The 23,460-nt window shown below is 35.9% G+C and overlaps 1 protein-coding gene across 22 annotated transcripts in view; it reads left to right on the forward strand.

Annotated features, from left to right (window-relative positions):
- CDC42BPA (CDC42 binding protein kinase alpha) overlaps positions 1-23,460 on the forward strand; it is a 331,921-nt gene that overhangs the window by 108,313 nt on the left and 200,148 nt on the right. For all 22 annotated transcript variants that reach the window (XM_034947986.3, XM_034948052.3, XM_034948013.3 and 19 more), the window contains exons 4-5: positions 10,585-10,680; positions 16,325-16,473. In XM_034947986.3, coding sequence (XP_034803877.2) covers positions 10,585-10,680; positions 16,325-16,473 — 245 coding nt within the window. The remainder of the gene's footprint in view (positions 1-10,584; positions 10,681-16,324; positions 16,474-23,460) is intronic.

A 23,460-nucleotide genomic window follows, 5' to 3' on the forward strand; every position in this document is an offset into this window, starting at 1 on the left:
CCCAGTCATCCCATTACTGGGTATATACCCAAAGGATTATAGATCATGCTGCTATAAAGACACATGCACACGTATGTTTATTGCAGCACTATTCACAATAGCAAAGACTTGGAACCAACCCAAATGTCCAACAACGATAGACTGGATTAAGAAAATGTGTGACACTCTCCCAAGACTAAACCAGGAAGAAGTTGAATCTCTGAATAGACCAATAACAGGAGCTGAAATTGTGGCAATAATCAATAGTTTACCAACCAAAAAGAGTCCAGGACCAGATGGATTCACAGCCGAATTCTACCAGAGGTACAAGGAGGAACTGGTACCATTCCTTCTGAAACTATTCCAATCAATAGAAAAAGAGGGAATCCTCCCTAACTCATTTTATGAGGCCAGCATCATTCTGATACCAAAGCCGGGCAGAGACACAACCAAAAAAGAGAATTTTAGACCAATATCCTTGATGAACATTGATGCAAAAATCCTCAATAAAATACTGGCAAAACGAATCCAGCAGCACATCAAAAAGCTTATCCACAATGATCAAGTGGGCTTCATCCCTGGGATGCAAGGCTGGTTCAATATACGCAAATCAATAAATGTAATCCAGCATATAAACAGAGCCAAAGACAAAAACCACATGATTATCTCAATAGATGCAGAAAAAGCCTTTGACAAAATTCAACAACCCTTCATGCTAAAAACTCTCAATAAATTAGGTATTGATGGGACGTATTTCAAAATAATAAGAGCTATCTATGACAAACCCACAGCCAATATCATACTGAATGGGCAAAAACTGGAAGCATTCCCTTTGAAAGCTGGCACAAGACAGGGATGTCCTCTCTCACCACTCCTATTCAACATAGTGTTGGAAGTTCTGGCCAGGGCAATTAGGCAGGAGAAGGAAATAAAGGGTATTCAATTAGGAAAAGAGGAAGTCAAATTGTCCCTCTTTGCAGACAACATGATTGTATATCTAGAAAACCCCACTGTCTCAGCCCAAAATCTCCTTAAGCTGATAAGCAACTTCAGCAAAGTCTCAGGATACAAAATCATTGTACAAAAATCACAAGCATTCTTATACACCAACAACAGACAAACAGAGAGCCGAATCATGAGTGAACTCCCATTCACAATTGCTTCAAAGAGAATAAAATACCTAGGAATCCAACTTACAAGGGATGTGAAGGACCTCTTCAAGGAGAACTACAAACCACTGCTCAAGGAAATAAAAGAGGATACAAACAAATGGAAGAACATTCCATGCTCATGGTTAGGAAGAATCAATATCGTGAAAATGGCCATACTGCCCAAGGTAATTTACAGATTCAATGCCATCCCCATAAAGCTACCAATGACTTTCTTCACAGAATTGGAAAAAACTACTTTAAAGTTCATATGGAAGCAAAAAAGAGCCCGCATTGCCAAGGCAATCCTAAGCCAAAAGAACAAAGCTGGAGGCATCACACTACCTGACTTCAAACTATACTACAAGGCTACAGTAACCAAAACAGCATGGTACTGGTACCAAAACAGAGATATAGATCAGTGGAACAGAACAGAGCCCTCAGAAATAACGCCGCATATCTACAACTATCTGATCTTTCACAAATCTGAGAAAAACAAGCAATGGGGAAAGGATTCCCTATTTAATAAATGGTGCTGGGAAAACTGGCTAGCCATATGTAGAAAGTTGAAACTGGATCCCTTCCTTACACCTTATACAAAAATCAATTCAAGATGGATTAAAGACTTAAACATTAGACCTAAAACCATAAAAACCCTAGAAGAAAACCTAGGCATTACCATTCAGGGCATAGGCATGGGCAAGGACTTCATGTCCAAAACACCAAAAGCAATGGCAACAAAAGCCAAAATTGACAAATGGGATCTAATTAAACTAAAGAGCTTCTGCACAGCAAAAGAAACTACCATCAGAGTGAACAGGCAACCTACAAAATGGGAGAAAATTTTTGCAACCTACTCAAAGGGCTAATATCCAGAATCTACAATGAACTCAAACAAATTTACAAGAAAAAAACAACCCCATCAAAAAGTGGGTGAAGGACATGAACAGACACTTCTCAAAAGAAGACATTTATGCAGCCAAAAAACACATGAAAAAATGCTCATCATCACTGGCCATCAGAGAAATGCAAATCAAAACCACAATGAGATACCATCTCACACCAGTTAGAATGGCGATCATTAAAAAGTCAGGAAACAACAGGTGCTGGAGAGGATGTGGAGAAATAGGAACACTTTTACACTGTTTGTGGGACTGTAAACTAGTTCAACCATTGTGGAAGTCAGTGTGGCGATTCCTCAGGGATCTAGAACTAGAAATACCATTTGATCCAGCCATCCCATTACTGGGTATATACCCAAAGGACTATAAATCATGCTGCTATAAAGACACATGCACATGTATGTTTATTGCGGCATTATTCACAATAGCAAAGACTTGGAACCAACCCAGATGTCCAACAATGATAGACTGGATTAAGAAAATGTGGCACATATACACCATGGAATACTATGCAGCCATAAAAAATGATGAGTTCATGTCCTTTGTAGGGACATAGATGAAATTGGAAATCATCATTCTTAGTAAACTATCGCAAGAACAAAAAACCAAACACCGCATATTCTTACTCATAGGTGGGAATTGAACAGTGAGATCACATGGACACAGGAAGGGGAATATCACACTCTGGGGACTGTGGTGGGGTGGGGGGAGGGGGGAGGGATAGCATTGGGAGATATACCTAATGCTAGATGACGATTTAGTGGGTGCAGTGCACCAGCATGGCACATGTATACATATGTAACTAACCTGCACAATGTGCACATGTACCCTAAAACTTAAAGTATAATAAAAAAAAAAAGAAAAAGAAAAAAGATATGCCAGTAAAAAAAGAAAAAAAAATGTGTGACATATACACCGTGGAATACTATGCAGCCATAAAAAGTGAAGAGTTCATGTCCTTTGTAGGGACATGGATGAAACTGGAAACCATCATTCTCAGCAAACTATCGCAAGGACAAAAAACCAAACACCGCATGTTCTCACTCATAGGTGGGAATTGAACAATGAGAACACATGGACACAGGAAGGGGAACATCACACTCCGGGGACTGTTGTGGGGTGGGGGGAGGGGGGAGGGATAGCATTAGGAGATATACCTAATGCTAAATGATGAGTTAATGGGTGCAGCTCACCAACATGGCACATGTATACATGTGTAACAAACCTGCACATTGTGCACATGTACCCTAAAACTTAAAGTATAATAATAAAATAAAATAATAAAAAAGATAAGTAGTCCCCATGCATATAGATGCAAATATCCTTAACAAAATATTAGCAAATACAATTTAGCAATATGTTAAAAGAATTATATACCATGCCCAAGTGTGATTTATTGTTGGGATGCAAGACTGATTCCATATTTGAAAGGTACTCTCCTCAAACTATTTGAGAAAACTTTTATCTTCTAGACAGAAATTCTGCATTGAAACTTTTAAGGAAGAATTCACTTTAAAATAGAAATTGTATTTCTATTCTTGAATAAGCAGATCTTTTTAAAAACAAAAACGTTTCTAAAAATCCTTCTGACCATGACTTATCCAACTTTGGAAAACAAGACCTACCAGTGATGCTTAATAAATTACAAATGAGCAGCAAAATTCCTTATTTTTATTTGTGTATTATTGATGCTTTAAAACAATTTTTTCAGAGGTTTATGTCCAACTTATTTACCTTATTCTGTTTCAAGCCATATGTCAAATATATAATTAATGACATACGGGTTACTCAAAGGTGCTAGGAAGCCTCCTCTCTTTTCTATACCTGGGCAGAAAGGTATAATAATATAATAATTGTCCAATAATTTCACAGATTTATCATTTACAAACTTTGCTAGTTTATCACCAATAACTCTACAAGTTCATCATTTACAGACTTTGCTAGTTTATCAACAGCCTCCTAAATTAACGAATGAACTACTGCTCTCAATCTGCTCTGTAAATTTTACTTCTGTCTTCACATTTGTTCAGTGAGTACTGACTTCGCTCATTAACGGATGTCCTTACTCATTTCATGAGGAGATGCGGTATAGTTTACAGAAACACTCACTGTCTTGAGAGTTAAACCTTTTTATAAAACCTTTTAAAAACATTTTATTTATTGCGGCAGAGTCTTGCTCTGTTGTCCAGGCTGGAGTGCAGTGTTAGGATCTTGGCTCACTGCAACCTCTGCCTCCTGAGCTCAAGGGATCCTCCCACCTTAGCCTGGGAGTAGCTGGGACTACAGGCACATGCCACCACACTCAGCTAATTTTTGTATTTTCTGTAGAGATGGGGTCTCACTATATTACTCAGGCTAGTCTCAAACTCCTGGGCTCAAGTGATCTGCCTGCCTCAGCCTCCCAAAGTGCTGGGATTACAGGTGTGAGCCACTGCACTGGGCTGAGAGTTAAACCTTTCTAAGGCTCAACTTTCTCATGTATAAACTGAAGATAATAAGGTCTCATAAGTAGGGTAACAGTATATCTTAGTTTATCTGTGACAGTGCTGATTTATGCCTATTGTTTTATTAGTTTTTCTATTGTTGTTATCCTTGTTTGGCTATTTTTATAATTATTAGTAAAGTACTACACAAAGTAAAAAATGAACAAATGCAAGTTCCCTTTTCTCCCTCAAATACCCCTAGTCCTTCTGTCTTAAGTAGATCATTAGTAAGGGTTTCTTATTTATCCTCAACAGAAAATTTTATTATAATGAAATCATATTACAAGGCTGGTTTTTCTTATTGCTTTTTCACTAAAATATGTATTGTTTTTTCACTTCTATGTATTTAATACATTTATAATATCTCATTCTTTGTTAATAGCTTCATTATACTGAATGGCTCTGTGTGTGTGTGTGTGTATATATATATATATATATATATATATATTTTTTTTTTTTTTTTTTTTTTTTTTTTGAGACAGTCTCACTCTGTTGCCTAGGCTGGAGTGCAGTGGCTAGATCTTGGCTCACTGCAGCCTCCTCCTTCAGGGTTCAAGTGATTCTCCTGCCTCACCCTCCCAAGTAGCTGGCTGAGTACCTCCCAGGTACCTCCCACCACCACACCCGGCTAATTTTTGTATTTTTAGTAGAGACAGAGTTCTGCCATGTTGGCCAGGCTGGTCTTGAACTCCTAACCTCAGGTGATCCATCTGCCTCAGCCCCCCACAGTGCTGGGATTACAGGCGCGAGCCACTGTGCCCGGCCTGAATGGCTATATTTTTTATTAGGTTGATTTTTTTTTAAGTTTATGGGAATTTAGATTGTTTCCTTATTTTTACTATTTTGAACCATGTTGTAAAAATCTTTATATATACTGGATAAACTTTTGTGAGTTTATCGGTAGTGTGAATTCTTACAAAGATGAAGTGTCAAACTGTCAATACATTTCATTATTTTACCATTTATCTATCTGCATGTGTTTGGCCAAGAGAAATTTCAAAACAGGAGAGAAACTAGTGCTTCAAAACTAGTCATGCTACCCAAAAAGTATATGCCATGTAAAATGTAAAAAAATTTTACTATGAAATGCTGTTAGAGATATTGGTGTGGGCTACCCTGAGGCACTTCAGCTTGTGTATACTGAAGTTGAAATGATTTCAAGGATAATTTTTACATAAAGGGATTATCATTTTATGCTTGACCTAGAACTTATCCACTCCCTAAATTAAACTCCTTGCTAGTCAAACTCTGGGATTTTAGTTGGGGAGGGGAGACATTAAAACTTTGATAGCTATTGTTCCAACAAAATTATCTTCTATAAAAGTTGGACTATTATCTTTGCACTCATAGTATGTAAACATGTCTGTTTTCTCACACACTTGGCAGTTGTGGATGTTACCAAATTATTTCTATATTTAAAATTATATTTAAAACTTTTTACTGAAAAATAAGTTAAAAATGATACATCTCATGTTTGATTTGGCCATCAAATATATATTAAAACGAAGACTTAAAAGTGAATTGATGCCATGGTAATACTTGGAATTCTTACATTTTGCAATTTAAAATTTCACTGATTTAGATTTTAAAAATGAAAAATGTTCTTTCCCTCAAATATTAGAGAAAGATTCAGTTATTATTTGAAAGAGTTTCTCTGTGATAGTATTCTATGGAAGAGTGAAGTCTTTATTCCTACTAAATGATAAGCCAAAGTAGATATAATCATCAGTGGATTTTGTTTCTTTTTAACTCATGCTTTCCAAGTATCTGTGCAGTTTTGATGAGCAGTATAAGCTTGTTAGTCTGATGAGTGCATCTTATCAATACGATGAAGAGAATCCTGTGTCAACCTTCCAGAATTACCATTTATGTATGTAGTCCTTACTAACTTGTGTTTCAACATAGGCATTCCTGTTCCTGTTTATCCCAATAGTCCATTAAGGATAAAATTTAAATAATATAGACTGAATATTTTTTAAAAAGGAAAACTGTATAACAGTTGAAAACATCACTGTGGCAAGCCGAATGTTTGGATGAACATTTGGTTGAGAAAGTGAGTGAATCCGAGGAAGTGATATGATCTACAGTAGCCCTTCCTACATGTTTGTTATTAATACATTCTTAGATATCAAATATTCTGTTTTTAAAGGGGGGAGATATTGTTTAGTTTTTTTTAAAAAAGGTAATGAAGTAGATGTTACTAAAGCCTTTAAGCATGTTGAATCCACAGAGCACCTTTATGAATATATATATACCCAGGGTATATGTGCATCATGATTTGGTTAATATTGATCTAGAACAGGGCTTCTCAACAGGGACTTCATTGACAACTGGGGCCAGATAATGCTTTGTTGGAGGGGTTGTCGTGTGCATTGTAGGTTATTTAGCAGTATCCCTGGCCTCTACCCACTAAATGCCAGTAGAACCCATCCTTTCCCAATTGTGACAAGCAACTGAGAGCAGTGTGATATGTTGAAGCAAAAACGTAGCCTGTGCTTTATATCTAGACTCAGGATTCAAGGCATTGATAGGAATCATTTAATAGCTAGATTTTTATGGATAAAATCATATGATGTCTGGGGTTTGCTTAAAAATATGTACATGCTCCCTGTGTGTGTGGTGCTAGGGGATGGTAGTAAGTAAGTGAGGGTCTAAATGAAATAAGATTGACCAAGAAAATAATTGTTGAAGTTGAGTTCATTAGTAGGAGGGGGTTTTTATACTAGTTTCTCTACCCTTGCATACGTTTGAAATTTTGTATCATAAAGAGTTTATATTGTTTATTTTCTTATTTTAATTAATGTTTTTGAAGAGACAGTCTTGCTCTGTGGCCCAGGCTAGAGTGCGATAGTGTGATCATAGCTCACTTCAGCCTCAAACTCCTAGGCTCATGTGATCTTTCTGCCTCAGCCTTCCAAGTAGCTAGGACTACAGAGGTGCATGCCACCAGCCTGGCTGATTTTTTTTTTTTTTTTTTGCCTGTAGAGACAGGGTCTTGCTATGTCAGGCAGGCTGGTTTCAAACTTCAGGCCTCAAGCGATCCTCCCACCTCACTTCCCAAAGCATGGGACTGCAGATATGAGCCACTACTCCTGGCCTATTATTTTTATTTTTAAAAAATAATTTTTTTAGTTAAACAGTTTAGCATAGATTAGAACTCAAAGTTTAATATGTTCTGTTGACTAAAGTCTTTGGAGCTTTTTTTAGTTTTATTAGTCAAATTAAATAACGAATGTTTATTAAATTCTAGCTAGAATGTTTATAAAATTTCGGATTGCTATTATAGTGAGATAAAGCCAGGAGAAAGTAGTCTTCTAGGCTCTGACAGTCTTTACAAACTCTCTAAAATGTTAGCAGTAAACCATAACCTCAGGTTGGTTAAATCATAAAACAGGACTTGGTAGTAAGTATGTAAAGTGCTTTCTGTTTTCCCCTTAAAAAGAACCAGAGCGGCCAGGTGTGGTGGCTCACGCCTGTAATCCTAGCTCTTTGGGAGGCCAAGGTGGGCGGATCACGGGGTCAGGAGATCGAGACCATCCTGGCTAATGCAGTGAAACCCCATCTCTACTAAAAATACAAAAAATTAGCTGGGCCTGGTGGCACTCACCTGTAGTCCCAGCTACTCAGGAGGCTAAGGCAGGAGAATTGCTCACACCCGGAGGCAGAGGTTGCAGTGAGCTGAGATCACGCCACTGCACTCCAGCCTGGGCGACAGAGCGAGAAAAAAGAACCAAAGCATAGTGTTGTATAGATTTTAGTAATTTAATTGTTTTGTGGATCATGGCTGTTGAATTTTCCTTGTGGGAAATAATAATCACTTATTATATATAGCATACTGTGTGATAATGTTTTTAGTGTATCTGGAATATGGTGTAGCCATTAAGAAAAAATTAGGTAGATTTCTGTGTACTGATACAGAAGGATGTTCAAATTCATTGTTACTTGAAAAAAAAAAAAACTTACAGAGCACTATAATCTCATTTGTATAAAGACCAAAAAATATAGGGGAGGTGGGATACCATGTGAATATATAATCTGTGTGTGCGTGTGTGTGTGTGTGTGCACGTGCACATGCATGCTTATATAGACACAGATTTTCTGAGAGGATTTTGACCAAAGAGTTAATAATGGTAACCTCTGCACACAACAATTGGGCAATGAAACTATGGGAACATGACTCAGGGAGACTTTTACTTTCTTAGAGTTATCTTTGAAGTTTCTGTCATAGTGTTATTTTTGTTTCTTTTTAGTTAATGTATTACAAAATTATGATACATAAAATTGATTTTTAGGCTGGGTGTGGTAGCTCATGCCTGTAGTCCTAGCACTTTGATGGGGCTGGAAGATTGCTTGAGCCCAGTAGTATGAGACCAACCTGAGCAAGATAGTGAGACCTCGTCTCTAGAAAGAAATAAAAAAAATTAGCTGGGCATAGTGGTGTGCACCTGTAGTCCCAGCTACTCGAGAGGCTAAGGTGGGAGGATCACTTGAGCCCAGGAGCCTGGGCTGCAGTGAGCTGTGATTGTACCACTGTACTCCAGCTTGGGCAATAGAGTGAGATCCTGTCTCAAAAAAAAAAGTTAAAAAATTATTTTTTATTTTTGTTCATATATTTCTAAGGTTCTTCGGGATATACTTTTATAGTAGTGGAAGTGTATTCTCAGAATAAACTACAACTTTAAAAAATCAATTTGAAAAAACAATCCATTAGAGAAAATGGACAAGGGAAGTGAACAATTAAAAGACAAAGTTCAGGTGTCCAGTAAGTGTATATAAAGCTATTTATCTGCACCTGTAATTAGGAATATGTTAATTAAAGGAATAATGATATTATTTCACACCCATCATGTTGGCAACCACTTAAAAGTCTAATAATGTCACATATAGTTGAGGATGTGGGGAAAAGCAGAGCTTTCATATTCTGGGTGGAGATAGTAATTGGTATAGCACTCAGGAAAGACAATTGGCTAAATGGTGGAGTTGAAATTTGCATTTAGCATTTCTACTTCTAAGTGTATACAGTGGAGAAACTCTTGCACATTTGTACAAATATGTTTATTCCAACATTGTATAATAATACAAAACTGGAAATAACCTGTGTTTCCATGGTTGGGGGTTGCGTAAATAAATTATAGTGCATTCAAACAATGGTATGCCATAGCAGTTAAAAGAAGAACAGTCATTCTTGAGAAAAAAAAAAATCAAATTGCAAAAGGATAAAATTATACCATTCACATAGATTTTTTTTGTTTTTGTTTTCTTTCTTTCCTTTGTTTTTTTTTTTTTTTTTAGGCAAGTTCTCACTCTGTCACCCAGGTTGGAGTGCAGTGGTGCAATCTTGGCCCACTGCAACCTGTGCCTCCTGGGTTCAAGCAATTCTCCCGTCTTAGCCTCCTGAGTGGCTGGGATTACAGGTGTATGCCACCACACCCTGCTAATTTTTGTATTTTTGTTAGAGACAGGGTTTTACCATGTTGCCCAGGCTGGTCTTGAACTCCTGTGCTCAAGCAATCTGCCCACCTCGGCATCACAGAGTACTGGGATTATAGGTGTGAGCCACTGCGCCCGGCCCATGAAAATTTTCAAAACACAAAACAAATCTGTTGTTTGTAGACATATACATGTGTGATCAAGTCATATAATTGGACTATCCACTGACTTCAGATTATTACAGCAGGGGAGAAAGGGAAGAGAATGGGTTCACAGTTTGGCGTAGGAAGGATACAATTTACATCTTATTTCTTTAAAAAGATCAGAAGTAAATATGGCAAAATGTAGACATTTATATTATCTGGATGGTGGGTTGGTCCATGGTTCTTAAATTATTCTGTGCATTTTTCTCATTGTTTTGAACTATAAAAGTATTATTTAATATAAAATATATTTTTAAAAGGTACTATTCCAGTAGCCCAGTTTCTGAGGGTGGTTTGAAACTTGTGTTGTTGAAATGTCATATAATATCAGGTGTATTCCTTTTCCAGAACAGAAATAATATAATAAACATAGTAATTCTTTGTATATTTCCTAGTTTTACATAAAGTATGCTCTAAAAATTTTCTTTTTGCATTTCAGACAGCATGTTTTCGTGAAGAAAGGGATGTATTAGTGAATGGAGACAATAAATGGATTACAACCTTGCACTATGCTTTCCAGGATGACAATAACTTAGTAAGAATCATTTTTGTATTTCTATATACTGTTTTTTTGTTGGAAGAATTAGCATTATTTTTATTTAAACATTGTTTAAATGTAGGTTTCATATAGAAAATTAAGTGCATTTCACACAGGGTAAGTTGTTCACTTGATATGTGGTGTTTTTTTTTCTCCCTGGAAATTTGATACCTTTTCATTGGAATTCTTTATGCTTTTTAATAAGCAAGTCAAAACTAAATCCAAACATTTAATTTCCATTGATTAAGTTCTATAGACGGTCTTCAGGAGTTTTTCATGATACCTTTAATACCAGTACCATTCCTCTTCCCTTGTTCCTGTTGAAGTCCAGCTAGTACTTTAAAATTGTGCTCAAATTCATCTTAAAATAATCATTTCCAGAATTTTCCACTGAAATTAATCTTTCTCATCTCATTCTAACTTTACATTTTTAAATTATTTTTATTACATAACTAACACATGTATCTCTGATTTTTTTTTATACAACTTTAAGAAACATTTAAATAGGCCGGATGCGGTGGCTCACGCCTGTAATCCCAGCACTTTGGGAGGCCAAGGCGGGAGGATCATGAGGTTAGGAGATTGAGACCATCCTAGCTAACACGGTGAAACCCCGTCTCTACTAAAAATACAAAAAAATTAGCCGGGCGTGGTAGTGGGCACCTGTAGTCCCAGCTACTCGGGAGGCTGAGGTAGGAGAATGGCCTGAACCTGGGAGGCAGAGCTTGCAGTGAGCCGAGATAATGCCACTGCACTCCAGCCTGGGTGACAGAGCGAGACTCAGTCTCAAAAAAAAAAACACATTTAAATATGTTACATGGACTGTACCATCTTTAGCTAAAATAAAATTAAAGGTTTTTCCAACCCCACTGGAAACAAGGAAAAAAAATAAAGGTTTATGCCACTCTATAATGCTCATGGGGTTTATCTGATTTCAGGCCAGATCTAGGTGTTCAAACAATGTCATTACTAGTCTTTTATATCCCTTACATGCTTATAGAGTATAATAATGTTTTTTTAAACTACAGATTGTGACCCATTAGTGGGTAATAAAATCAATTAAGTTAGTTACAAGCAACATTTTTTTTCTCTCTTTCTTTCTTTTCTTTTTTTTTTTTTTATTTGCTGGATCTTGCTCTGTTGCCCAATTAGAGCTAACTGCTGTATCTGATTCCTGGGCTCAAGCAGCCGTCCCACCTCAGCCTCTTGAGTAACTGGGACTACAGGTGTGTGCCACTGTGCCCCACTAACTTAATTTTTTTGTTGTTGTTGTTAAGATGGGGTCTCAGTTTGTTGCTCAGGCTCGTCTTGAACTCTTGGCTTCAAGTGATCCTCTCAGCTTGACCTCCTAAGGTGTGTGGATTACAGGCATGAGCCACCATGCCCAGCCATAAGCAACATTTTTAAAGATTAAATAGAATAGAAAATGACAGAGTTCATGACAAGTAAGTAGTAAGAGTGAATATGGTCTCATGACACATTTCTTTTATAATATACTGAATTATCATGTAAGCCATATATATTATTGTGGGTTATAGTGAGAATTGTGTAAAAACCATAGCATAGAGTTTTTTGTATATGCTAGATGCATAGTTGTTAAATTGAATAGAATGATGTTTTAACTGGATTTATTATACTTAATATACAAAATTTTAGGGATGAATGTATCATGCAAAGATAATCTGCATGGGTTTGTTAACAACATTTGTAAGAGCAAATTAAAACACATCCCACATCTTTGCCTAGAAAAATTATAGCAATGTATCATGATAATTTTCAAAATGTTTTCAAATAATGAATAGAATCCACTATGACGGTGTATTCTGTAATAGATAAATTTAACACTGCAGATTTGTGCATTGCTTTAAAATCTACATTTTGGTATAAATATAGAAATAATTATATAATTTTGTAGGTATATTAATAGAAATAAAGTACCCAAATACCAAATTTTATATAGCAAAAAAAGCCTGAACTGTGATTTATCTCTCTCCTCTTGTTTAGTTTTATTTGCATTCTTTGTATTTGACATTAGGATTAACATTTCTTTTTCAAAGACATTTTTCAGGGAAAAATAGTCTGTATATACCCCTCAATAATTACTAAAATAGAATTAAAGATATAACTGGAGGAGGAATGAAACACTCTAGTAGTCAAATCTCCTGTAACTTGCCAGTGTTTCTTTAGGGGAGCCTTCATCATATATTCATTCATCTCAAGAGTCAGAGGTCTTGGTTATCATCAAAGGTTGCCTTTTGAACATTTATACAATATTAGAAAAAATCATTAAAAAATGTCGACAAAGCTAATTTTAGATACCAAAAAAGGAAATTTTATTATATATAATTGTTTTTCAAAGTAACTTTTAACCCTGATAGCTTTCAAATTGCCAAGTAAAGAACATAATTTATAATGCTATACGGTTCTAGAAAGCTGTGGCAAATAACTTTCATTTCTAACCTACTTACTACAATAGTTTATGAAAAAATTTGCAATTATAGCAAGTAGACTTTTTGTGTGTTTCAGAAAAAGGCACATAATTTAATGAATGGTAGATATTATTATGTGATTAGATCTTTTTTTCTTTAAGAAAAGCTCATTAAATACAAAGCTGCTTAGTTATATCAACATTGACACATAAAATTTTTATCACTTACATAACACTAGAATATAATGAACCAGTGAAATTTGTTCGTTCTGTACTTTCTTATTAATTGTTTCCTGATTAGTTACTTTATGGTTGAGGAAAAAAAGGAAAATATCTTGCATTGACATATGTAACTTGTTTAAAAGGTGAAAGATACTTGAATTTTAAATTAATTTTAGTAACTCATATGAACTCTAAATTCTTTATAGGAATCCAATTTGTGAAGACAGAAATTATTAGAAAAGTAATTTTTTTAAGAAAAGTATTGTTTAGGGCCGGGCACGGTGGCTCATGCCTATAACCCCAGCACTTTGGGAGGCCAAGGCGGGTGGATCATGAGGTCAGGAGATCGAGACCATCCTGGCTAACACGGTGAAACCCGGTCTCTACTAAAAATACAAAAAAATTAGCCGGGCGTGGTGGTGGGCGCCTGTAGTCCCAGGTACTGGGGAGGCTGAGGCAGGAGGATGGCCTGAACCCTGGAGGCGGAGCTTGCAGTGAGCTGAGGTCACGCCACTGCACTCCAGCCTGGGCAACAGAGGGAGACTCTGTCTCAAGAAAAAAAAATATATATATATTGTTTAATAGTAAACAAAAAGAAAGCAAGGAGGATTAACTATAAGGTGAGGCTCTAAAGATTGACTGTTAATCTCTTTGTTATGGCAGCATGAGAATTAAAAGAGTTTCCTGATATTCCTACGAAGACTTCTAGAATTATATCTGTTCCTTGAAATGCTCATTTTGGGACACATAACTCATTTATTGCATGTTTTCAGATGTTTTAGCATTGTTTCCTTGGACTGGAGCTCTTTAAAAAAAAAAAATCCCCAAAGCTGCCATGGTCTTTTTAGTAATTTAACCAGTGATTCCTCAAATCAATGATTGTTGCTTTGGCTTTCATTTCCCTAGTGACTATTGAGGTTCAGCATGTATTAATTGGCTGATTGTGTTCCCTCTTATGTGAATTATCTGTTAATATTCTTAGCCTAGTTTTGTTGGATTGTTTGTCCCTCTCTTAACAATTGGAAGGGGCTCTTTATTTTAGGATTATATCCTTGACCTATTATGAATTTTACCTCTCAGTCTATGTTTTTTAAAAACTTGTATAAATATACCTTAGCTACATTGGGTAATATTTTAAAAGTAGTTTGTGATTAGGAGTACCAAATATTCAATTTTACTATAAAATTAACCAATCAGAACAATATGATATTATAATAATATAGGAATAGGTAACCATAGCAGAATAGATTAGGAACAGATATGAGTATATTTGGGATCTTAAAATATGACGAAGGGACATTTCATTTGAATTGAGGAGAAAGAATGGATTATTTAACTGTTACTTTAGACTTTTAGTCTTATAGACTCTGTCTATAAGAAAATAGTCTTCACACTTTAATCAAAAGTAAATTGTCAGGATAGGGTCAGTTCAACGTTAGGGTAGCCCGACGTGGTGGCTCACACCTGTAATCCCAGCACTTTGGGACGCCCAGGTCAGGAGATCAAGACCATCCTGGGCAACGTGGTGAAACCCCGTCTCTACTAAAAATACAAAAATTAGCTGGGTGTGGTGGTGCGTGCCTGTAATCCTAGCTACTTGGGAGGCTGAGGCATGAGAATCACTTGAACCCGGGAGGCAGGGGTTGCAGTGAACCAAGATTGCGCCACTGCACTCCAGCCTGGTGACAGAGCAAGACTGTCTCAAAACAAACAAACAAACAAACAAAAACGTTGGGCCTAGTAAATACAGCAAGGAGGCCAAAGACACAGGATTTTAAATATATTCTGCTTCCCTAATTTTCAAGGCTTTAAATATGCGAAATTAGTTTCTTTGGTTTAACACACATTTCCTATGTTTGTAATTTTAACATATAGTAATAAAAGGAATTTGAATTTTTTCAAGACTCTTTAAATCTTAATGTCAACTCAGTAATATCCCTGAAACAATATCTTCATTCTGTAATAAAACCTTAATTTCAAGGCATTCATGTGTCTTGTACTCACTAGCCTTCATGCTAAATGCTACATTATCATTATTGTAGTTAGGTAGATGAGAAAATGAAATGTCACAGAGATTAATTTTTCAACGTCCACTTACAACATGGAGTCAGTATTTGAATACAGGTTTCTCTGACTACAAAACCCATTTTTCCACTATGTCTAGTTTTCTCCCTCACTTAAAAATAATATATAATATACACACAAATACACATGTATATGTAATACATGCTTATAAAGCAATGTAGAACATAAAGTTATAACATCAGCTGTAATCTAACAACCTACAGAATCTCAGTGAACAGTTTGATGTACTCTTCTCATCGTTTCTTTTTTGGCACACCACATACATACCCATAAGGATCCATATCTAAAATTAGCTGGCTTCTGTTTATTATATACACCTGAGAAAAGCCCATTCTGATATTTTTACAGTATTAGAAATGGGAAGAGACACATATGGTGATAATTACTATATTCTACGTAGTAGTGGTTTCTAAATGCTGATCTATAGGCTGATGCTGGTTCTAATAAAGTTCTTACTGATCCAAGGTGAAATAAGGAAAACATAATGATAATATGAATTTCTTTCAATGTAGGGACTATCCTGTATTCCAAGTTTTTTCTTTCATTGTTTTTTTGGGGGGGCGGTGGATTCAAATGTTCATTCTTCTAAAATCTTGGAAAGCTGTGTTCCATTGTTGTAGGTGAAGATGATAATAATGATGATATTAGCTCTTTGCAAAATACAACAATGGTAACCCTGTGTTGTTCTCTGCCCCAGTCTTTAAAAATTTTGTTTTACTGCTGTATGAAATTTAGAAGTTTTGTTAATGACTGCTGATCATCATCTTACACAGTTTCTTGTTAATTAGCAGCATATGTAATTAACTGCATAAATATTTGACCCAGTCCTGTTGACCTTGGGATACAGTATATTGATTTTTCACCCTTATTAGTTTACTGAGTACATTTTATTTTTTTCATTCACAGTACCTGGTTATGGATTATTATGTTGGTGGGGATTTGCTTACTCTACTCAGCAAATTTGAAGATAGATTGCCTGAAGATATGGCTAGATTTTACTTGGCTGAGATGGTGATAGCAATTGACTCAGTTCATCAGCTACATTATGTACACAGGTAAAACAGTCCTTCATTGTACCTGGCTGTGAGTTACCATGTAATATCTAGCAACAGAGGCCCATTTCTTGCCAGATTTATTAATTATGGTCTTGGATACATTTATCGTCAACCAAAAAAATTTATTTTGAGATGATTTTGGTTGTTTTGCTTTGTTGTTATTATTATTTGTCAGCATTACAGAACCGATGTGCCTGCTTATACATACATGTACATGTATAGTATCTAAAAGTTGTCACTCCTAGAATAATAGACATTGGAGACTAGGAAAGGTGGGAGGAGGTGAGGGATGAGAAATTACCTATGGGTACAGGGTACACTATTCAAGTGATGGGTACACTATATTGCATAACTCACAACCACACAATATGTCCATGTAACAAAGCTGCACTTGTACCCCCTAAATCTATGAAAAAAAAAGTTCTCGGCCAGTCACGGTTGCTCACGCTTGTAATCCCAGCACTTTGGGAGGTCAAGGCGGGCAGATTACGAGGTCAGGAGATCGAGACCACAGTGAAACTCCGCCTCTACTAAAAATACAAAAAAAATTAGCTGGGCGTGGTGGCGGGCACCTGTAGTCCCAGCTACTCGGAGAGGCTGAGGCAGGAGAATGGCGTGAACCCGGGAGACGGAGCTTGCAGTGAGCCGAGATCCCGCCACTGCACTCCAGCCTGGGTGACAGAGTGAGACTGTCTCCAAAAAAAAAAGAAAGAAGTTCTCACTTCCAGTCAGCATTTCTAGAAATCACTTCTTTAAAAACCACTCTTGTTTAAATGTACATATGAATTCCATCTCAAAAGGAGTATGCATTGGTCAGTTTCCTTATAGTTGAGTCTTATATATTTAAATTAGCTGGAATTCTAGACCATAAGTCATAGGTTCATTTGCTAAATAAGTCCTGTATTATATATTTTATGTTTCTCAAGAAAATACTTTCAAGGACTGTATGTGTCAAAAGAGATTTTTTTTGTATGAAAGTGATAATTTTGATGTTCATGGAGTAATTGTAAACTATTAATACTTTATATTTTAAAAATTTTAAAAATACCAGCATGAATTTGGAAGGACACACAAAAAATAAGAAATAAATTAAGGATATATTGGATGATTTAAAAGGTACCCTCACATTTTAAGAGGAAAGTAGGAAACAGCAGAACGTTGTTGGTGAATTAATCATTCAAATGAGAGTATCTTTGGATGGTGCAAAATGTGAGAAAGAGAAAGATGCTGAGGAGAAGTACGTAAAGGGATACTGCCAAGTTAGAAATAAACTAAACCATTTTCTAAGAGTGATTTTCAAACTTTGGCATGCATCTGAATCCTATGGAGGAAGGGTGGTTGAAACCCAGATTGTTGAGTCAGCTGCAGAAGTGCTGATTCAGTGGGTTGGGTGGGGCTGGGGAATTGCCATCTCTAACAAGTTGCCAGGTGGTGATGCTGCTGCTGGTGTAGTGACCACACTCTGAGAACTATGCTCTAAGACAGCAGTGACTGTTTCTTTTAAGTTTTGGGTGGTGAGAGTGATCTCTGAGAAGAACATGAATGTGGCAAGGAGTAGAATGTTTCTGTTTCACTGTTTGCTTTTTAAGATGTGGGTGTCTTAATTGCTGTTTCATTTAATTAGTATTGAAGTTCTAAGACATTATTAAAGGAAGACTACTTTAATTAAACAATTTGTATTTTATCAGATCTCTGTTTGGCTTTTGCCTATTCGTGTGCTTTTCTCTGTGGGTATCTGATTGTCACAGTTTTTATTGAAAATAAAGATATGGAAACGCTTTGAAAATTGTACAATGCAGTTTTTTTTTTTTAATTTAAATTTTTGTAGAGATGGGGATCTCACTGTGTTGCTCAGGCTGGTCTTGAACTCCTGGACTCAAGTGATCCTGCCACCTCAGCCTCCCAGAGTGTTGGGATTACAGGCATAGCTACCACTTCTTGCCACACAGTGCAGCCTTAAAGATGGTATTGTGGTCTCAAGAGTCAGTTATAGAATGAGAAACGAAAGTGCTATTTTGTGGCTTAAACAGTAATCCAAAATCCTAGCTGAGGACTATCATTTAAAAATACTTACAGAAAATACTATTTCGTTGAATATTTGAAGAATGTTACTAAACACAGAGTCTTAGGCTTGTGGAATTGAGAGATTTCACCCAGTTTATATGTAATTCTTGAGAAGGAATAACTGCTTCTGAAAATTATATACCTAGATTGGTGAAAGTAAATATGAGGTATTTGTAGTATCTTTCATTCTGCCAGGCTTGTTAGAGATACTGTTATGTGGACTGAAAACCATTTCAACCTTGAGCTCTGCTTAAGTACATCTAATTTTACAAGGTACTTTTAAGTGAATCGTATTTATTCCATTGTTGGGCAGCTCTAATATTATAAAATTTTATTTTATATTAAGCTGAATTTCTTCTCTTTTCTTTTTTTTTTTTTTTTTTTTTTGAGACAGAGTTTCGCTCTTGTTGCCCAAGCTGGAGTGCCGTGGTGCGATCTTGGCTCACTGCAACCTCCGCCTCCTGGGTTCAAGCGATTCTTCTGCCTCAGCCTCCTGAATAGCTGGGATTGCAGTCATGTGCCATGAAGCCTGGCTAATTTTTTGTGCTTTTAGTAGAGGTGGGTTTTCTTCATGTTGGTCGGGTTGGTCTCGAACTCCCTACCTCAGGTGATCTTCCCGCCTCAGCCTCTGAAAGTGCTGGGATTACAGGCATGAGCCACCGTGCCCGGCCTTGAATTTCTTTTTATTTTAGTCATTGGTTCTAGTTTTGCTTTTAGAGTCACATATAATTTATTTCTCTTCTAGTTATCATGCTTTGTGAAGTCTTCTTTAGGTTAAACATCTAAACATCTCTAGTTTCTCTGTTACAACAATTTGTATACACTTCCTACCTTCCTTGTCTTAACCCCCCACCACACACTCTGCCCATTCCTACACCTCTTCTCCCTCCCTCCTTTTCTCTACTTTCACCTTTCTGTGGATGCTCCATTGTGTTAATGTGCTCCTTAAAATGTTATTCTCATTTTCTGGATAGACTATTTTCAGCAAATGCTTTACTGAGGAAATATTTTTTGAGTCCTCTTTTATAAGTAACATTGTGCTAAACTATGTGGAATTGTAAGTAAGTGCGTATAGCATATAGTTGTGGCTTTTTGAAAAGGTTTCAGTTGTTTGGAGGCACAAAACCTAAGATAGAAATAAAACTTAAAATACCACAAGTTAAATAATCATTTAAGGCCAAAGTATAAGAGATGATGGAGTGAGTCCAGACTGTGGATTGCTAAATGAGTTATACAAGCAAATTACAGTGAGCTCAAGAAATGAGTAATAAGTTTATTTCTAATGATCAGTTCTAATCCTTATTTAACTCTTTGTGCTATTCACTGTATTCTAACACAAATTCTGTGATTTAGATGTCATCTAAAATCGACGTTGCCCCATTTTATAGATGAGGAAACCCAGCTTCAGAGACATTAATTAGTAAGTAGCATAGCCTAGATTAAAATCTAAGTCAGGCTTGTCTCCAGATTTATGTTCTTTGCACAACATCATGTTTTCCATAGAAGACTTTAATGGCGGGGCTTTGAAGGATGAGAAGACTCTGTAGGCAGATAGGAAGACAGTCAAGATAGGTGAATGGTAGGAGAAAAGCACATAAGAAGGTAAATAGTAGTTTTGGAAAATACTTAATTGACTAGTTTGGCTAGAGAAAAGAGTTCATGTTGAGTTTAGTAGGAGATTAATTTGTAAAGAGATTTTGGTTCTTATCATGGAACTCTTGAATGTCACAGACTTTGTATCTTGGTAGCTAATAAACTACAATGAATTTTAGGCAATGAAATTTGAAGGTAAACTTCATGTCTTAGAGTTTTATGAAATTTATCAAATTTCCAAAATGTGTTATAATTCATGAACTTAAAATATAGGGATGTGGAGAATACAAGAAGGGACTAGTGAGACTGTTGTGTTTAAGGAAGGAGATACTCTCCTTTTTCTTGTGTTCTTTTTAAGGAAATATATTTCTAGACTTGTAAAAGTATGTTGTTTGTCTTCTATCAGCACAAAAACTCGCATATGAAAAAATTTGCACAAAGGTTTAACAAGAGCAATGGAAAGTAGCAAATGGTACGAATAATTAAAGTAAAATATTTTCTAATAACATTGAGTAGTCAAAAAGCACTGGACTAGGAATCAGAAGATTTAATTCCATCACCTGTCAGATTCCCCATGTGTTAAAGGCGGATAATAAATAATGTTTACTCTGCTTGTTTTGCCAGACTATTGGGAAGGTGAGATGAAATGTGTATATGAAAGTGTTTTGACAGTATAGAAAATATGCCATTGCAATTAGGGAAACATCTTTTTGCATTATAAATTTGAGGCATTAAAATTATTATAAATAAGATAGTTTCATCCTTTGGTTCTATAATTCTAAATACATTTTTCTGTCTAGGTCTATTGAGAATATTTCTTACTCTTCCTTAGTTTTCATTTCTGATTTTCCCTTCCTTTCTTTGGGCAGTATTTTTCATAAGCTTTTGTGTGTGCTAAATTTTATTTAAGAAATGCAGGGATATAAGCATATATTTCTAAATTTGCTTGCATTTCCTAAGGAAAGTTTTACAACTGGGATACACCGGCAGTTGTAAAAATGGTTGCCTAAAGAGAGTAGGGTGGAGAGAAAGTGGGATGGACAGGGATAGGAATGAAAGCTCAATTTCTAAGTGAATACCCTTTTCATATATACTTTTTAAATTAATAAACTTCCTTATTTAGAGCAGTTTTAGGATCATAGAAAAATTGAGTGGAAAGTATAGAGTTCCCCTTATATCTACTCCCGCCCACCACACACACACACGCACAGCCTCCCCCACTATCAACATGCCTTACCAGAGTGTGGCACATTTGTTAACATCGATGACCCTTCATTATCACCTAAGTCCATAGTTTACATGTTTACATTCGTGTTCTCTGTTGGTGTTGTACGTTCTGTGGGCTTTGACAAATGCAGAACAACGTGTATCCGCCATAATAGTATTATGCGGAATAATTTCACTGCCCTAAAAATGCTCTGTGTTCCACCTCTTTATTCCTCCCTTCCCGCTAACCCCTGGACATGACTGATCTTTTTACTGTCTCATAGGTTTGCCTTTTCCAGAATATCATATAGTTGGAATCGTACAGTTTATAGACTTTTCAGATTGGCTTCTCTCGCTTAGCAATATTTAAGGTTTGATAGCTCATTTCTTTTTAGTGAGTAACATTCTATTGTCGGCATGTACCATAGTTTTCCATTTACCTACTTAAGGACATCTTGGTTGCTTCTAAGTTTTGGCAATTGTGAATGAAGCTGCATTTTATATGATTGCTTTTTTTTTTTCCCTCTCTCTTTAGCATTTCAATTATACTTCTATTTTTTAACTTTTCTTAATGGTTACCCTAGAGTTTGCAATATAAATTTACAACTAATCTCAGCCCACTTTGAAATGACATGGTACTGCTTCATAGGTAGTGAAGTACCTTGTAATAACAGAATAATCCTAATTCCTTGTTCTTGTCCCTTGTATCATTGCTGTCATTTATTTCATGCATAAGTAAGAATTCATATTTGAGTACATTGTTGGCATTCTTTTGATCAAACTGTTATCTTTTAGACTAATTAAAAATGTAAAAGTTTTTGTTTTACCTTCACTTATTCATTCTCTGATGCTGTTCCTCTCTTTACATAGTTCTGTTTCTGATTTGTATCATTTTTCTTCTTTTTGAAGAACTTTTCAATTTTTCCTGAAATATAGTTTTCCTGGCAACAAATCCCCTCAGTTTTTGTTTGTCTGAGAAAGTATTTCTCTTTCACTTTTGAAGGATAATTCTGCAGTATATGAAATCATAGGTTGGTGAGGCTTTTTTTTTCTTTTAAATATTTCACTTCACTGTCTTCTTACTTGCATGATTTTTAAGGAATCAGATATAATTCTTATCTTTGTTCCTCTATACATAAGGTGTTTTTTTCCTCTGGCTTCTTTCAGGGTTTTTTTCTTTTTTTTTAATATTCTGTAGTTTGAAAATGGTGTGCCTAGGTATAGTTTTTTTTTGGGGGGGGTGGGGGGGTGGGGGGGTGCCATTTATCCTGCTTGATATTTTTTGAATTTCCTGGCTCTGTGGTTTGATGTAGGAAAATTTTGGGAAATTATCAGACATTATTGCTTCATTCCATTTCCTTCTAGTATTCCCATTACATGTAACTTATACCTTTTGTAGTAATCCCACAGTTCTTGGATATTCTGTTCTGTTTTTTTTTTTTCCAGTCTTCTCTTTGCTTTTTTCATTTTGAAGTTTCTATTATATTCTCAAGCTCAGAGATTCTTTTCTAAGTGGTGTCTAGTCTACTAATGAGCTCATCAAAAATATTATTTATTTCTGTTAGTGTTTTTGATCTCTAGCATTTCTGATTCTTTCTTAGACTTTCCATCTTATTTATCTGTTCTTGAGTGTTGCCTACTTTAACCATAAAATCTTTAACATATTAATAATAGTTTTTAAAATTCCTGGTCTGATAATTGCAACATTGTTGCCATATCTGACTCTCATTCTGATGTCTGTCCAGTCTCTGTCCCATTTTTAGTATGCCTTGTAATTTTTTGTTGAAAGACAGATATGATGTTGTTAACCTTAAATAACAAGATTAGAAAATAAGTATAGACTTTGAGCCCAAAGCTTGAGGATGGCCACCAGAGAGCATAGATTCTATTTGCCTTGAATATACATTCCGATTAGCAGTGTTACAAGTGGGTTTTTAAGGAAAAAAGAAGAGGCAGTTCCTAAGTTGTTACCAAGAATTTACATTAAAATATCAGAAGCTCTTGGTTAGCTATACATTCGTTCTTTGTATCACAAACTCCAGGAACGAGAAGACGATGGGTGAGACAGGTAGCCAGTAAAATGCCTTCAAACAATTGCCCCTGGGTTTGAGGGGCCAGTGACTG

The sequence above is a fragment of the Pan paniscus genome, chromosome 1 (assembly GCF_029289425.2).
Source record: "Pan paniscus chromosome 1, NHGRI_mPanPan1-v2.0_pri, whole genome shotgun sequence".
NCBI lineage: Eukaryota > Metazoa > Chordata > Mammalia > Primates > Hominidae > Pan > Pan paniscus.